At 35.4% G+C, this 19038-nt stretch overlaps 1 protein-coding gene across 5 annotated transcripts in view; it reads right to left on the bottom strand.

The window, feature by feature from the left end:
* POSTN (periostin) overlaps nt 1–18435 on the bottom strand; it is a 54557-nt gene extending 36122 nt beyond the window's left edge. For all 5 annotated transcript variants that reach the window (XM_059684345.1, XM_059684344.1, XM_059684346.1 and 2 more), the window contains exons 1-10: nt 18262–18435; nt 16900–16998; nt 15293–15357; nt 13468–13625; nt 9956–10120; nt 8735–8881; nt 8074–8215; nt 6748–6960; nt 5464–5598; nt 3343–3491 (exon numbers count right to left, since the gene is read on the bottom strand). In XM_059684345.1, coding sequence (XP_059540328.1) covers nt 3343–3491; nt 5464–5598; nt 6748–6960; nt 8074–8215; nt 8735–8881; nt 9956–10120; nt 13468–13625; nt 15293–15357; nt 16900–16998; nt 18262–18380 — 1392 coding nt within the window. In that variant the 5' untranslated portion in view covers nt 18381–18435. The remainder of the gene's footprint in view (nt 1–3342; nt 3492–5463; nt 5599–6747; nt 6961–8073; nt 8216–8734; nt 8882–9955; nt 10121–13467; nt 13626–15292; nt 15358–16899; nt 16999–18261) is intronic.
* Between the last annotated feature and the right edge of the window lie 603 nt (nt 18436–19038).

Genomic DNA, 19038 nt, shown 5'->3' with positions numbered 1-19038 from the left:
AATAATTGAATTGTCAGAAAGAGAGATTAAACAAATAATCCAATTTACCATGGCAACAAAAAATTAAGGTATTTGGGAATAAACGTAACCAATGAGGTATAAGAGTTATACGTGGAAAACTACAGGATGTTGAAAAAAGAGAGAGAGGAAGATATAAACAAGTAGAAGAATATACCATGTTCATGGATTGTTAATATTTACATCATTAAAATGTTCATACTACCCAAAGAAATCTACAGATGCAATGCAATTACGATTAAAAAATTAACAACATATTTCACAGATCTAGAAAAAAATACTCCAAAATGTACATGGAATCAATAAAGACCCCAAATAATTGCAGTAATCTTGAGAAAGAAGGACAATGTTAGAGGAATCACAATACCAGATATCAAGTTATACTACAAAACCACTGTAATCAAAGCAGCCTGCTACTGGCACAAGAACAGACATATAGTTCAATGGAACAGAACAGATACCCCAGAAATCAACCCAAGCAATTACCCTCAATTAATATTTGACAAAGAAGGTAAGAACATACAAAGGAGTCAAGACAGTCTCCTCAATAAATGTTGTTGGGAAAATTGGACAGATACATGCAAAAAAATGAAACTAGATCACCAACTTACACCATAAACAAGAATAAAACTCAAAATGGATACAAGACTTAAATGTAAGTTGTCATGGCATTAAAATTCTGGAAGAAACCATAAGAAAGAAAATCTCAGACATCTCTCCTAGCAATATGTTTACAGATACATCTCCTAGGGCAAAGGAAACTAAGGAGAAAATAAACAAATGGGACTACATAAAAATAAAAAGCTTCTTCATAATAAAAGAAGCCATCAACAAATCAAAAGGGAGCCCACTGTATAAGATAACATATTTGACTATGATATTTCTGATAAAGGTTTAATATCTAAAACATATAAGTGACAAATACAACTTAACAAAAGGAAGACAAACAATCCAATTTAAAAATGGGCAGAATACCTGAATACATTTCTCCAAAGAGGATATACAGATGGCCAAGAGACATATGAAAAAATACTCCAAGTTACTGATCATCAGAGAGATGCAAATGAAACAACAATGAGGTATCACCTTATACCTGTCAGAATGGCTACCATCAACAAATTACAAGTGCTTATGTGGATGTGGAGAAAAGGGAACCCTAGTATACTGCTAGTGGGAATGCAAACTGGTGCAGCTATTATGGAGTTTCCTCAAAAAATTAAATGTCAACTGTCTTTTGACCTAGTGACCCCACTTCTGGAAATATATCATAAGAAACCTGAAACACCAATCAGAAAGAATGCATGCATCCCTATGTTCAGAGCAGCACAATTTATAATAGCTAAGATCTGAAAATAACCCAAGTAGATAAAAAAACAGTGGTACATTTACACCATGGGATACTATACAGCAGTAAAAAAGAAGGAACTCAACATTTGCAATACCATGAAGGGACCTGGAGAGTATTATGTTCATCAAAATAAGCCAGTCAGACAAAGACAAATACAACATGATCTCACTCATATGTGGAATCTAATGAACAAAATAAACTGATGAACAAAATAGATCCAGAAACATAGTAGCATAGAACAGACTGTGGAATATCAGAGGGTAAGCACGGCAAGATGACTGGGTGGGAAGAGATCAACCAAAGAACTTGTATGCATATATTCTTTAACCCATAAACACAGACAATAGAGTAGTGAAGGCCTTGGGTGGTGGATGGAGGTGGGCTAGAAGGGGTCAATACAGGGAAAAAGGGGACATACATAATACTTTCAACAATAAAGATTTAATTAAAAATAAAGAAATACTGTCATATGACTACATGGATGGATCTTGAGAATATCATGCTTAGCAAAATAAATCAGACAGAAATAGTCAAGAACCATATGATTTCACTCATGTGTTGGATACAAAACTGAAAGCACAAATGAACAAACAGTAAAAACAAACAAACTACTAGACACAGACAACTATGGAATGCTTACAAGAGGGATTGGGTGTGGGAGGTAGTAAAGGGTAAAAGGGGTCAAATATATGGTGACAGGATATTTGACTTAGTGTGTTTGGTTGGCAAACAATACAGATGATTAATCAGAGAATTGTATACTTGAAACCTATATACCAATGGCACCCAATTAAATTTAATTTAAAAATAAATAAATCACATATATTCAACAAATAACTTGTGTTGGCAAGAATGTAGAGAAAAGGGAGCCCTTGTGTACTTTTGGTGGGACTGCAAATTATTGCAGCCAATATGGAAAGCAGTGTGGAGACTCCTCAAAAAATTAAAAATAGAACTACCATATGATCCAGCAATTCTACTTCTATGTATTTATCAAAGGAAACAAAACACTAATTTAAAAAGACATATACCTTCCTATGTTCAAGGCAGCATTATTTACAATAGCCAAGATATGGAAACAACCTAGATTTCCATTGATAGATGAGTGGATAAAAAATATGTGGTCTAATTTTGCAATGGAATATTACTCAGCCATGAAAAATGAAATTTTACCATTTGTGAGAACAAGGATGGTATTATGCTAAGTGAAGTAAGAGAAAGACAAATACCATATGATTTCACTTATATGTGGAATATGAAGTAAAACAAAAACAGACTTATTGAAAAATGGTTTCCAGAGTAGATAAGAGTTGGGAGGGTGGTTGAAAAAGGTGAAGGGCAATATGGAAAATTGTGATCAGTTTTCACAGTGATGGATGATTATTAGACTAAGTGTGATGATCACATTGTAAGATTTATAAATGTCCAATCAGTATATTGCATGCCTGAAACTAATTTGTATACAAACTATACTTAAATAAAACTAGTAATGAAAAGCTTATTTTAGAGACATTGTAGTGATTTGTGGAATTGAAATAATGCTTTATAATATAATGTTATTTATAATTAAACAATTGCAAATTTAAGAATTATTAACACATAGAACTTTTTGTGTAACTTTCTGTCTTCACACATATTACTAAGTTTCCTGATATTTTCTTTTCTTTTTTTAATTGATACTTAGAGAGAAGAAGGGAGAGGGAGAGAGAGAGAGAGAGAAATATCGATGTGAGAGAGAACCCATAACCTGGGTATGTGCCCTGACCAGGAATCAACCTGGTCAAAGGGACAAAGCTCCAAACAACTCAGCCACACTGGCCAGGACATTCCCTCCCTGATCTTCTGATGCATATTTATTGTTAAAACTGTATAAATAAAATTCTGGGAAACATATGTTGTAAAAACATCCTTTGACAAGTACATGTCACTTGACAATTAGGCCAATGTAGATATTTTATACTGTTTAATTCACTTACTGTTCGATACACAAAGACTCTGAGCTGTTTGCCTCCAATGGTCTCAAGTTTTTGTCCATTGTAAAGCTCATTAAGTCCAACTTTTACTTTCAATATATGATTCTGCAGAATTAATTTAAGAAGGCGCTGATCCATGCTCAGAGTATCATCTATAAATAAATTTTAAAGGAAAAAAATATAATGGTATTTAGAAAGCATTAAAGTTTCTCTTGGTAAGAGAAAATAATGAAAATGAATCATTCTTATCTTTGATACTATGGGTCCTACACTCTTATATAACTCAATTAAAAGCTCAAGACAATGGATTTTATGCACCAACAAAAACTCAATGAGCTATTTCATCAAGTGACTATAACATGTTTCAAAGCAGTCCAAACAATGGGTTTAATTTCTGTGAGGGCAACGTAGTTTTGTGTAGTCACTGGAAAAAGTTAAACTCTACTGGTGGCCAAGAATTTTTCTGAGAATTTGATATCAAATAGCCAGAAAGACTACTGATGAATCATTTGTAAATTTACCTTCGTTACTAAAGAGAAAATCAAAGCACAAAACATCTTAAAGGTAGGTTAACATTAATGCATATGGACATCATTATTACAAAGAAGAAAAACATTTCTAGAAATTTGAAATTTTTATTGATAACTTCTGTCATAATTTGGTATTTGGAAAGTTGTAAAATAGGTGGCACTTATCCAAATATATAAAAGCCTAAGTGACCATTATTACTAAACGACCAGAACGACTGGTCAACCATTCGCTATGATGCACACTGACCACCAGAGGGCAGACGCTCAATGCAGGAGCTGTCCCCAGGTGGTCAGTGCACTCCCACAGCCAACCTCCCACAGCCCCTTCCCCCACTAGCCAACCTCTCGCAGCCCCTCCCCGCAGCTAGCCAGCCCCTCGATAGGCCTCAATTACCGGCCAGGCTAAGGGACTACACCAGTGCACAAATTTGTGCACCAGGCCTCTAGTTTGTTTATATAATTATTAAATTATGCCTAAAAATTTAAATATGTCTTTAAAAATCACTTTTCTAGAAAAAAATGGCAGGTTGCATTAATTTAAAGACTGTCACTGAATAGAAGCTACTAGGCAAAATATTTATAACAATAGTTTATAACTTAATATAGAAGTGTATAATATTCTCTTGTTTTATTTATTTACAATCATGCACTAGAGGGGGAGTCCCTCAGCCCAGCCAGCCTCCTCTTACTGTCCGGGAGCACTCAGGGGCAGGAGGTGACCTGGCGATGAGGAGAAGGCGATGCCCCCATCACACCTCCGCTGCTGCCACTGCGGGCAGTGCAAGCCTGGGCCGGCCCTGGTTACTTGACCCTTGGGTGGCCCCGGGCGGCTGGGCAGCCAACATCCAAGGCTTGCCTGTGCCTTGGGCTGGTCCTGGGCGGCTGGGAGGCTGAGGGGACTGGGGGACTCCGGAGGCAGGCTCCTGGAGCAGCCAGGCCCGCTTGGGGGCGGGCCCAGCCTTGCTGCACATCTGCCACCCTGGTGGAGCTGAAGGGATTGGGCATTGCCATGTTGTGACTGTGGGTGCCACCATCTTTGAGGGCGTGGTAGTCAATTAGCATATCCCCTCCTTATTGGCTGTGGATGCTGCCATCTTTGAGGGTGGGACAGTCAATTAGCATATTCACTTCTTATTGGCTGTGGACAGTGTCATCTTTGCATTGGCATGAGGGCCGATTAGCATATTCCCTCTTTATTAGATAGGATGTTACTGTCAAATTTTGAGATGCAAAATATACCTGTTTATTCCTAAATATTATGTTGGTGTTAAACAAGAAAATCAGACTTATTTTTCTTAAGATACATTATGTGTGCTGGTAATGTGGTTATATTCAGAAAACAACTGAATACCTCTTATCATAAACTTTCACTCCCTTTATGCTATTGCCTATTAAAATAAAATGTTTGAAATAAAGGACATTTCCATAGAGGTTATGTAGTGCTAACACACTGTATGGGTATCCAATACAAAAACCAATCAACAACTTGTAAAACATATATTATTTCTTATTGCCAACAGTCATGGTTGAAGAAAAATGGTGTGGATGGGTTGGGGGCTGAAGAGCAGGAATGACATTGTCCAGTAGTACATACCAGAAAATGCATTATTCACAGGTGCCAGCAAAGTATATTCTCCATCTGGCCTCAGAGTAGATGCCAAACCTAACTGGGCTATGAGGTCTGCAAAAGTGGTTTGTTGATTTCCAGCAAGCTCAATAACTTGTTTGGCTGTAAAATAAACCATCACAATTTCCAAAATGTCAGTGTTATCATCATCATAAAATTAGTAGATTAATTATTGGCTGTTTTCTATAAGCTATTTGCTGCACTGACAATTTAATAAGACATCCTGCCTTTCCTTAGTAAGAATTCCAGCTTCCCTTTTAGGGAATTAATAACATCAAAACATTTTAGAAGGAAAATATCTTTCTGTCTTCTTGCTTTTAATGTTCTTTAATTCTCTATTGCTCACCTCTAGACTCTACTCTTTTTTATTAAATATATTTTATTGATTGTTTACAGAGAGGAAAGGAGAGGGATAGAGAGTTAGAAACATCGATGAGAGAGAAACATCGATTAGCTGCCTCCTGCACACTCCCTACTGGGGATGTGCCTACAAACAAGGTACATGCCCTTGACTGGAATGGAACCTGGGACCTTTCAGTCCGCAGACCTACGCTCTATCCACTGAGCCAAACCGGTTAGGGCTAGACTCTACTCTTGTGAGTACCATAGTTCTTTCATTTATTCAAAGATGATCATTTAGCTATATCTTTCCTTTGTGTTTTTAAGAAATATTTGACACTATAAGAACCTTTATAAGTATTAGGTATTAGAAATCCAAGAAAACCAAGTTTCCATGCATGGAGTGCCCATGACTCCACAGGTTAACTATTTAGCACTCAGTTAACTCACTATTTATTTTGTGTTTGTGTTTCACATGTCATTCCTTATCCTATCTAATAATAGACAAACCTTCGCTATGCTTCCCATGGGCTAATCAGCGAGATATGCAAATTAACTGCCAACAAAGATGGCGGTTAATTTGCAAATGTAGGCGCGAGGCAGAGCAAAAACTGAAAGTGGCTCCAGCTGGAGCAGCGAAGGCTTTGAAGGCGGTCCGGCCGGAGCAGTGATCAAGGTGGCTATGGCCGGAACAGCGAAGGCTTTGAAAGCAGCTCTGGCCAGAGCGTATGCCTGGGTCCCCGGTGCCAAAGGAAAACAGGTGCAGGCAGCCAGGGGAAGGGAAGGCCTATTGCACGAATCTTTTCGTGCAACAGGCCTCTAGTACTACATATTCATCTTTCATGGACTTACTCTTGAGGCATCGTAATTGATAAACAATAATAATTAGAAGAATATGAAACTGTTACTCACCAGAATCAGGAATTAGGACCTGATCAATCAAATGAATAACACCATTGTTTGTCACAATATCTTTTTTGTTCACCATTTTTATTCCATTTACTGTTATGCTGTTACCATCACATCCTATCTCAATTGTGTTTCCTTCCAGAGTCTCAAAGACTGCTCCTCCTGTAATGGCCTCAGAACACTGGAGAGTGTTTAAAATGTGATATTTCATGAGAGCTGAAGGACAGAATAAAAAGAGAAAGTATTCATATCAAGGGAAGTAGAATTTGACCCTTAAAAAACTTGTTTCACTATGAAACTAAGTATTTATAAGAAATATATATATCTTATCAAAGGATTAACTAAATGTTTTCAAAGTCTGTTGAAGTTCTTGTAATTTTTTTCATCAACTATATATAACAGACAAAGCTCAGCTCAGTAGGAAGAAGAAAAGAAGATCAGTTGCATGAAATAATTTGTATAATACTAACAAAATGTGTTAGATCAAGTCCCCACTATCATAAAAAAGCACTTTTTGATGAGAAAGCAAAAAAATAAATTTGTTCCATTCAGAAGGCCTGTAAAGTTATTTGTTAACTGATATTAGTCCCAAAACACATGAGCAGTATCTTGCATTAGCCACTCATAACAGAATGCCTGTACATAAATTTGTAAAGCAATTAATAGAAACTGAAGGCAAGACAAAGAATTCCCTAAAGACAACATATAGAAAGTATTTAAAGTAAAGATTATTTTTGAAGGATGTCTCAAGGGATCAATGCTTCAACTATATTATTTTTATATCTGAATTTTCAAAATTCTAATTTTAAATTGGTTAAATGTATTTTGGAAGAGGCTAAGTGAAATGTATTAGTCACAATGTAAAATCTATTTGAAAATAGAAAAGGAGACTGGAAAGAAGACAAATTTTATACATCAATAAGTAATGGCCCAAGAGAACCATGCAATTTATTCAACTCAATCATATTTTTTAGCATAAGTCTATAATTAAGAACACTTAATAATATGTATATAATATTAAAATTTGATGATTTAGAATACCTTTTCTATACTTGCTGATTCTTTTAATGTTGCTATTTACTTACTTGAAAATAGTACAAAAGTGTAGTCTTTAGAATATTATTACTTTAATTAGTAAATTAATTATTAAATTACTCTGCATATGCTTTCAAAGACTTTGTTTTTTTTTTAAGATTTTATAGTTCACTTAAATTTTTTTCTTTGTCTTTGCTTATCAAAGCTGATAACTTTAGCATGGCAATCTCTTTTTTATTTTATTTTCTTCTTGAAATTCTGGGAAGCTTCCCATATAGGAAAACATTTTTGTACCTTCAGAAGCCACTTTGTCTCCCATGATCCTTTCTAGGACACCTCGTGGAAGTTTCTCAAAGGCCTCATTGGTGGGAGCAAAGAGTGTGAAGTGACCATCTCTTCCAAGGGCTTCCAATATATCAGATGTGATGGCTGCTGCCTAAAACACAAATGTGCTTTTTAGATGCTTGCACATTATAAATCCAAAAGAAAATTGCAAGACACTTAGCCTAGGCTGACAAGAATGAGCTCATTGTATAAAAACTATAAAAGTTTGCTCTATATACTGTATAGAAACATTATAGTACTTTTTGGCACACCAACTATGTCCTTTCCATCTTTTTTCAAACTGTCTGTAAAAAATTACAATTCTGCCATTGTTTGTATGACTGTAGCAATATCCAGCAGTACATAAAATCACTAAGATGTACACATTGTAAATGTACTAAATATACTGCAGTCATGTAACTAATCATTTTCATCTATGTTGTCCACCTAAATATTATTTCATATGAGATGATTTATTCTATGTAAAATGAAAACTTTTCATTTCAAGAAATATATTTGTTGTCTTTCTGCCAGATTTGTTTAATAGCATTTTATTGTTTTTAGATTCGAACAGAGAAAGAGAAGGAATTTCCATGATCCATGACAATCTACTGTTGCTTCTTGTTCTTACCCTAAAAGATGAGAGGTCATCTTCTGCTTCAATGAAGTCTTGAATTGAGGTACCAATTTGTGTAAGGACACGGTCAATGACATGTACAACACCATTTGTTGCAATCTGGTTCCCATGGATGATTCGAGCACAATTCACAGTGACAACCTATAATTATTTGGGAAAATCAAAGTGCAAGAATCAGAGCTATCCATTAACTACTGAGACAGCAAGCTCATTCCCTATTTTTAATTTATACTAATAAAATTAACATAAAGAAAGAGACATTCTGAATATAAATTCTGAAAATTAAAACTTGCATATTGCTATACATAAAAAAGAAATAAGAGAAAACAGAACCAGTAGAGAACTCAAATATAGTTACACTTAACATATCATAAAATATAAGAAAAAAGCATTTTTCATTTGAATTATTACTTTAAAATTCTTTTTTTCTTTTATAGATATAGTAACCAACTATTTCTAATGTAGAGCAATATATAATAATAAAAGCATAATATGCTAATTAGACTGGACGTCCTTCTGGACATCCTTCTGTTCTTCTGGATGAAGCTGGGGCTGCGAGGTAAGTCCGGGTCCCAGGTACCAGAGGGAAGCCAGTGCCAACAGCTGGGGGAAAGAAGACCTACTCTTGCATGAATTTCGTGCATTGGGCTTCTAATAACTTACATAAAATGTCTAAATAGTCCTAAAATAAATTCTAAGAGTGAAAAACAATTATTATATAAATATACTCAGTTTGATTCTAATAATGTCCTAAATATTTCCTCTTCAGTGATACTTTTTGACTCTGGAAATTTGACTGTTGAAAGAGCCCTATGAACTTGTAAGTTTTACACAAAGACTCTTATCTAAATACACAAGAACCTAACTCAGTATAGTAGCCAGAGGCTGAATAAAGGGAATTCTCATTCTCTGATTATTCTTTGACACACTCTCTGATAAATTATTATTTATTATTTTTCTCTGATTACTATTTTTTTAAACTCATCAACTACTAAGATGTCCTCTTTTAGAACATCTAAGTCTATTGTTAATTTAATTTATTCCTCACAATCAGTCACTGAATCAATAATGTACCTGCCCTAAACATGGGACAAAATCATGATATGGCACCAATATTTACTAACTTTTATTAGCTCTGTGAACATTATATAAATAGTACAGAAAAAATTAAGGGCAACATTACTTAGAAATGTACTGTTTACTAGTGAAACTTACCCCATTAGGATAATGGTTAATGAAAAGCCCCAAATTGTTGTACATCGAAGGAACAATCATACCATTTTTTAAGTCTTTGGTTAACATTCGCTTATTAACCATGTGGCTATGTAAAGCATTCAATAATTCAACATTTACATTGCTCTCCAAACCTCTACGGATATCCTAGGAAAAATTAAAATTATAGAAGTTTATTTTATTGTGATTCATTACTAATATTCTTATAATAACACTATCACTCCTCTCATTAATTTATCTTTGCATTGTCCAGCTGAGCAAACCAAACTGTCATAAATAACTTATTTTTTATTATTTCAATTAATTAAGGAATTTTGTACGTATAGGTATTCAGTTAAGGTCCTGAATCTGGTAGAGTGCTTGGGCATTTTTAGAGACAAAACAATATTTTAAGTGTATATATTGATAAAGTGACAATCTTGATATAAAGTAAAGGCATACAGGGATATACAATTATCAGACATTTAAATTATTTTGAGTAGTAAAACAAAAACATTACATTGTATACAATATTTGAATTTAATAAATGATTTTATGTTTATTCAAAAACAAATTAAAAAATAAATTTAAGAATTCAAACATTCTGTACCTTTTTATTCATCCAAAATTATATATGATATCATGGTGTACATGGTGCTATGGGAAGTACAATGATAGGTACGGTGAAGTTTATACTTTTAAGGTACTTATCACATAATAACATGCAACAAAAAGCACAATAAGATAGAGGATAGAAGGTGGAAAAATATTTCAGTGATCAAATGAGGAAAGCCAGCTTTTCAAGGTTTGCAGGTAGGCCTTGAAGGGTAGATAGGATAGGAATGGTGCAATGATCATTCTGAGTCCATTTGATAAATATTAAGAGAGCAGAAGTTATCTAGTGGGGTTAGCACATATTTGAGTTTCTCTGATCATATTAAGAAAAGTATGTGGGGCAATAACATATCAAACGTTAATGCCTGAGTAAAGTGTAAATTAAACTGACAATGGGAAGCCACTGAAGATTTGTGGCATTGGATTATAATAATTAGATTATAATAATGGGCCTTAGGAAGGTTAATGGGGTGGTAATGTACAGCAAATGTGAGGGTATTAAAAGTATGAAACATGGGATATGGGTGACTAACTAGTTTGTAAGAACTGGAGAGAAAAGAGGTAAGGATGACTTACAATATCCAAGTCTAAACACTGAGACTGCTACTGCCAATTGTGGAAAAAAGAGAAAAACAATTGTTTATGGAGAGAAAAAAATGTATATGTTGTAGATACCTTTTGTTTAAAGATAAAGATGATGTATCCAAAGAGCAATATTAAGATGTACATTAGAAATATTCTCCTGGAGTTCCAAAAAGAGCAAGTACAAGGAACATAGATATCATGTTATTTGCACTAAAGTAATAGATGAAGTCATCAAAAGTGTATATAAAGAGGAAAGTCTACTGCATAGACTGTAATAACACCCATCCTTAAGGCAAGGAAGAAGAGGAGTCAGCAAAAGAAATGTGGTTAAAGACAACCAGAAGAGAGAGTTCTATAATGCAAGCAATTAACCACAAAGTTACAAGATACTATCCAGAGGAATCTGCCTAAATTTTACCAAATATATATATTTTTTTACTGTAGTAGCAATTATCAATTCATCAAGTAGAAAGTAGAAATACATTTTGATTCCAGTTTTACAGATTTGGGAACTGCGTCATAGTTTGGTGTGTGTAAATCAGACTATTCACAAAATCAAATGCATTGTTTACAACACTTCATTTAAATATTCATACATGTGTTTATAAATCTGTCAATCTCTAAATAGTTATATATATTTACATATATTCAAAATAATAAAATATATCTATAAAATATAATAAATTCAAAATTTCACTAAGCTTCTTACCTTTCTATTAGATATGTCAAAGTTACATATATTGCCTGGCTGGGTGTGGCTCAGTGGTTGAGCATTAACCCAGGAACCAAGAAGTTCCATTCCCAGTCAAGGCATATGCCTGAGTTGTGGCTTGATCCCCAGTAGGGGGCATGCAGGAGGCAGCCAATTAATGATTCTCTCTCATTACTGATGTTTCCATCTCTCTCTGCCTCTCCCTTCCTCTCTGAAATCAATAAAAATATATTTAAATTTTTTTTAAATTACATATATTTTCTCACAACCAAAAAAAGAAAGAGTAAAGGAGTAAAATAGAATAATAATAAGTGCTAGTTCAGTAGTCCATTTTTGGTTTGCCTTTTCTTTATTAAGCTATGAGGATGCTGGATTTTATTTATGGATATATGAAAATTACTTATTCCTTACCCTCAATAACTTATCCTTTTATGTATCTTTATATATGTACTAGGGGCCCGGTGCACGAAATTCGTGCACTGGGTGGCGGGGGGGGGGAGTGTCCCTCAGCCCAGCCTGCCCCCTGTCACATACTGGGAGCCCTCAAGCGTTGACCCCCATCACACTCCGATCGCCTGATCGGCCCCTTGCCCAGGCCTGACGCCTCCGCCAGAGGTGTCAGGCTTGGACAGGGGACCCCCATCTCCCCCCCGATCACTGGCTCTGGCCCCCACCCAGGCCTGAGGCCTCTGGCCCAGGAATCATGCCTGGGCAGGGGACCCCCATCTCCCTCTGATCGCTTGCTCCACCCCCCGCCCAAGCCTGATGCCTCTGACCCAGGCTTCAGGCCTGGGCAAGGGGACCATCATATCCCCCCAATCCCCGGCTCAGCCCCCCACCCAGGCCTGAGGCCTCGGCCAGAGGAGTTGACCCTCATCACCCTCCGATCACCAATCACCGGATCGGCCCCTTGACCAGGCCTGAGGCCTCTGGCAGATGTGTCAGGCCTGGGCAGGGGACCCCCAGCTCCCCGCGGTTGCAGGCTCCGCCCCTGCCCAGGCCTAACGCCTCTGGCTGAGGCGTCTGGCTCGGGCAGCGGGGACCCGCAGCTGCAGTGGCCCCACGATCGTGGGCTCCGATTTAAGCCCAGGCAAGGGACCCCTAGCTCCTGGGACTGCCAGCTTCGACCATGCCCAGCTCCCATCGCTGGCTCCACCCCTACTTCCTGCTATCACTGGCCAGGGCGGCAAAGGCACCTGATTCTCCAATCATGGCTGGGGGGCAGGGCAAAGGCGGCCCCAGGGCCGCCTTTGCCCTGCCCCCCAGCTCTTAGCTCCCCCCTGGGTTTCCAATCACTGTCAGTGGCAGGGGGCTTCTTCCTGCTTTCCCTTTCACCTCCCTGCATTGTGCCTACATATGCAAATTAGCCGCCATCTTGTTGGCAGTTAACTGCCAATCATAGTTGGGAGTTAATTTGCATATAGCCCTGATTAGCCAATGAAAAGGGTATCGTCGTACGCCAATTACCATTTTTCTCTTTTATTAGTATAGATAATTGAAAGCTATACTAGTAAACTTCTATTAATTTCCAAGTTAATAAAGCAATTAAAAATAAAATAATAATGACAACAAAAATAATTATATTTAAAAAGTAATGAATTACAGAATCCAAGTTGTTCCAAGCCTCATTACTTGGTGCAAAGTAAGTGAATGATCCTTTTCCTTCGATCTCTTCTCTCAATTTTGAGACATCAGAATAGTGTTGTGTTGTGGTGGCTCCCACAATGCCCAGAGTACCATAAACATTGTCAATAGGCAAAACTGAAATAATAAAGAAATAAATAAGAATTTAGGATATTATTTCAAGGATATTATTTTATAAGCATTTAAACTTTACACTATTGGTAAGTTCCCCAATACATTGAATTGATAATTTTAGCAATAAAACTCTATGACTTATCAATTTTATATGAAAACTACCTTTTGAGTGCTAAATAATAAAATACTATTGAAAACTATTATTTCATATACCCTTTGTGTATATACTTGTGACGAAAAATGAATTTTAAATCATCATTATAGTTTAACATATAGTCTGTTTAGGTGTCAATCTTTCTATGTCAATAATAGCTCAATTATAATCATCAGTAAATATCTCTGATTATTTCATGGCAAAAGTGGTATTTTCTCTCATGTTGGCTTAAAGTTCTTAAATAGTATCTAATTGTTATGTATAGAAATATAATTTTGATAGATTTGGGTACTTAAAAGAAATATACAGACCTGCTTCTTTTAATCACCAGAAAAGAAATAGATCAAAGTATCTTACATGTCCAGAATAGCTCTCTTGGACTTCCAGAAGAAAGATTAATATATCAATATCAAACTTAAGCTTGGTGCAGAAACTTATTTTTTATAATTCTATCATATTTGAAAATTAGTCTACTTTGGACAATCTCATTGGATAAATGATTATTATAGCTGTGACTATAATAAGGTGATATAATTAATATATTAAATGATAAAATCAGGATTTAAAAATACTCCAACAGGATGGAGAAAATGAGTCAAAATTAACAGATTAAATATAGCAGGGTTCCATGCAAGTTCTATGCTTAAGTTGAAAACAAAAATCCTGAGAATGACCTGACTGGATAGTGTTCATATAAACAAGGCCTGTAATAAATTTTAATTGATTTGCAAATTCAATATGAGTTAATGATATGACATGGTAACCAATTATATTAACACAAGTTTAGGGGCACCCAAAAGTGAGATATTTGTCTTGATAGTCTCTCAGCTTCTTGAAACCACTTGAATTGTAAACACCAGTCTGGGATCACAATCAGAAAATAGATGACTGGACTGGGGGCTTTTTATGAGTCGGTGTACATGATGGTGAGACATCCAAAGTCTATGCAACATTAGAGGAAGTAGGGTTGGCTTCCACTTCCCCAAGAAAAGAGAAGATTCTGTTAGAGAAGAGAGGGTAGCTGGAGAAATGTTGTGATGGTTGGTGCTGAATATCAGAATAGCTACCATTTCAAAGAGGAAATAGATTAACTGTTTTTTTCCTCTAGTAGACAGAGTTTTAGGTAACCAACTTTCAATATGAGGAATATTATAAAACCAGAGCTGTCCAATTAGAAAAAAATGTTGCCTTTCTAAATAGCTACATGTTTCTAGACAAGTTCAAAGAAATAGATTTTTAGAGGAAATTTTTGTTCATGAAGGAAAGTTAAAATAATTTAATTTAAGTGTCTGTTGCATTGTACAGCATTCAGTGTATCCAAAGCACATTGCAATATTTTACCACCATGATAAATTAGTGATTAACACAAATATATGGGGGCATAGTTAGGAAGTATAAACACACACACACACACACACACACACACACACACACACTTGACTTCTCTACAAGCTACTTCAACCTTTTTCTTCAAACAATATAAATTTCTCATTTAATTCAGTAACTAAAATTTTACCTGCTGGGCAGCCTTTCACTCCTTCCATTCTCATATAACCAGGGCAACATTCATATAGCACAGTCCTGTGCATTGGAAGAAAATCAATATTAAAATGGGGAACTATATAGAATACATTTTGACATAAATTTTGTAAAGCATATGCTATGAAATTTTTAAAATCCAGAAATCAATCATTTGTTTATTTTTGACACTAAGGTATTTATATTAGTTTGAGGATATAGTAAAGATTTTCCCTAAATATGTCAGAAAACAGGTCCTTTCTTTTATACTTAGGGTGTATTCCAAATATGCCTCATGATAATCAAGAATATAAAGAACAAAGATTTTGAATCTAGAGCCTTGGAGTTTCCAGCTGGGACCTGGCCTGCATCATGGCCAAGATCATTATCACTACGGATTTGTAATTGTAATTGTAAATGTGTGAATGACTCACAAGTCTACCAAATGTCTGCAAACTAACAGAAATAATGTTTTAGTCAAAAAGTAAGTCTGGGTGAGGGGCTGAGGGCCATTTTCAGGCTGGCCAAGCCCCCCAGCAATGGAAGCTCCCAGCCTCTACTTTTCTTTCTTTCTTTTTTTTTAAATTCTGGGATTTATTTACCTTCTATAATTGAAACTTTGTAGCCTTGAGAGGAGCTCAGAGCTGGCCAGGGCAGGTGGGAGGGAAGCCTCCTGCTCGCTCCAGCTCTGTGGCCACAGCCAGCTGAAAGCAAGTATCTGGGGTTTATTTACCTTCTATAATTGAAACTTTGTTGCTTTGAGTGGAGCTCAGAGCCAGGCCATGGCAAGCGGGAAGCTTGGCTTCCTCCATCATTGAGGCAACCAAGCCTCCTGCTCGCTCCAGCTCCATGGCTGCTGGCCGCCATCTTGGTTGGGTTAATTTGCATATAGTCACTCTGATTGGCTGGTGGGCATGGCTTAAGGCATAGCTAAGGTATGGTCAATTTGCATGTTTGTCTTTTATTAGTGTAGATTAAACCAATAAGCAGGTTTATCAAGCAATAAAACATGCTTTCCAATTTTAAGTTAATCAGTGAAAAATATAACTAAAAGAGCAATTGTCTTTTAGACTATAGTGGTGGACATTTTGTCTATAGTGGTGGGCTGGGAATCTGGTGGTTTGGAATTAAATGAAGAGTTGAAATATTCAAATCCTTTTAACTTTAGCTTTGATAAAAACTCTGAGGTCAGTTAGAGTACTTTAGATAATTTCCAAATAACTGTAGGTAAGCATTAATTTGTGACTCAAAACCCCTAATATGTCAGGTCATTTTGCTCTTCTAGCCCATTTTGTAAACATAAAATAAAAAAAATCTGGGGCATAAAGGTTAAATGACTTGCCTAAGAGAAAAGAGGGAGTAAAAATTACATAGCCAACCTCTCACACAGATTCTATACCAAATCACATGAATGAGAATTCCACTAGTATATGGAGAAATACAGGGAGAATTTCTGCATTCATGTATGCGATCTGTTCCTTTTTTTAGGAAGCTCACGATTTGGGAGAGGTTTTTCAAGAAAAATGGAGGAGGTATGCCCAAGGAAAGACAGACATCACAGTGTTGTCTTTGGAGCTGGCACATTAAGAAAAAGATGAGACTTACGTTTTCTTTCCACAGATGGCACCTTGATACCAGTTTCTACAAGTGCTGAAGTATTTCTTTTTGGTGCCTAAAATCTGTTGAAGGGCACAGACATTTGGGCTTGAAAGAGAGAAGAAAAGAAAGAGAATTGTCATAAAGACATTTACCTGTAGTTTTTTTTTTTTTTTAAATATCTACCAGTAAAATGGTTACAAAAAGAGTTAACAGGTGGATTTGATTTTTAAGGATGTAATTAAAGTCTTGCATAAACCTGAATTTTATTCAATCTTACTGAATCATTGGAAAAATTAAAGTCTATGTGAGAGAAATGATATATCTCTGAGAATAAAATGTCAGTGTACCAAAAGTTAATCTAATAGTATTATAAAAGCAGTATTAAGTTTAATGTAATTTTGTTTTCACATATCTCATCCTCATTACTTTTAATTGTAAATAATCCATTGACTCCTTTTAAGCTAAACACGTGATCAATTTGAGTATAGAGGAGCCTTTAGGGCTCCCTGATACAATGAGAGACTAGAGGATAAAAGATACAAGTTTTACTATGTTCACAGACACTATATTCTGCAAATTTCTAGGTAAGCCATCATAAAATGAAATGAGGGCTAGAATTAACTTAAATAATATTGCTGCACAAAGGAAAATTTATTTCTTTGGATTGAGATAATAGATTAGAATATCTTTTGCAATATTTTAAGTGTTTTTCTCTCTTAAATAGATGGAAGTCTTATTTGCACTGTAAGGCATGGAGCTTTTGAGCATTATGAAAATCCCTCTAAGACACAGGAAGAAGTGCCAAGATTCTTTTCAAAAAAATTCTAAATGGTTGGTTAAGATGTTAGATTATGACATAATTTTCAAAATGCTAACTTGTAGCTGAATTTATTCTAAGAAATATAAATTGTCTGCAATTTTACTGAATCTAATATTTAAAAGCATCTTAAATGCTTCAAAAAATTCAAGGACCTTGTTACATTACCCATTATTTAATTTTTATACAAAACTTAAAAATATCCCTAACATCATGTGAGATATTTCATAGCTGTTTACATAATGAAAATCTCTAATCACAGATTCTTTAACTTTGAAAATCTTATTCCAGATTTTTGGAAGAAAATAAAAACACAAATAAATGACATCATAAAGAAATGCCCTGTTAAATATTAATTAGATTCAAATTATATAACATTTCATAAAAAGCAATTATACACAGTTATTTTGAAAGTAATTCTTAACATTTAAAACATAAAATTACAGACTACACGTTTTTTTCTTATTACTTTGTAATAAGTAGAAAAATACACATCATTGTACATACAATAAGTTAAGGTGGGGGTGGGGGGTGGTTATAACTTGACTTACCCCTGATCTCGGCCTCTGATACGGCTATGAGCCAAAATTTTGTCATAATGACCATTGGCATTTGCAGGGTTAACAACAACCAGCAAGAGCAGAGAAAATATGGATAAGAAAGGAATCATCTTTAGCCTCTCCGTTGCAGTTCATCCAGGAAGAGAACTGGCAGTAGGCTTTGGAGAGCTCAGAGTTTATATACATGCCAGAGTTGTGGGAGGGAGAACTGTATCAACCTTGGGAATCTGCAAAAAACATCAGCAGCTTCAAATTGCTAGCTAAAATCCACTTTTGTTAGTTAGGTTTCCTGAACACATTGAGCCTCATTTTTACTCATATGAAGATTTTTTTTATATTATTTATATTTCTCTTTATTTTTAATATCTGGCTCATTTCATGTTCATATTTCCATTTTATTCTTTGGTAATTTAGAGGGGCCTTTTAATAGAAAATAATTTTGTTTGGGTTTAAGGAATATTCTTCAAATCCATCCCTTTCAGGGTACATGTCTCAGTGCTTCATGCAATCATTATTTGATCTTATCATATCTTGTCACATTCATTTTACAACAAAAGTGAAAAGTAACCATTTTTTTCACCAGAAAACAAAAGAAGATATAAGTTTGATCATCACAAAGGGGTAGAGGCTGTTAATTAAAAACAAATGCAGAATGGATTTAAAACTTGCATGAAATATGAAATAAGAATTCTAACTTGGTGACAAAAGTGTAGAAGAGACCACATTTCCCTTACAATCCTACTGAGGAGATCCCTCTCATTTCACTCC

Source organism: Myotis daubentonii, chromosome 2 (assembly GCF_963259705.1).
Source record: "Myotis daubentonii chromosome 2, mMyoDau2.1, whole genome shotgun sequence".
Taxonomy (NCBI): Eukaryota; Metazoa; Chordata; class Mammalia; order Chiroptera; family Vespertilionidae; genus Myotis; species Myotis daubentonii.
Note: the sequence above shows the minus strand (reverse complement) of the source record. Positions and strands in the feature narration are given on the sequence as shown.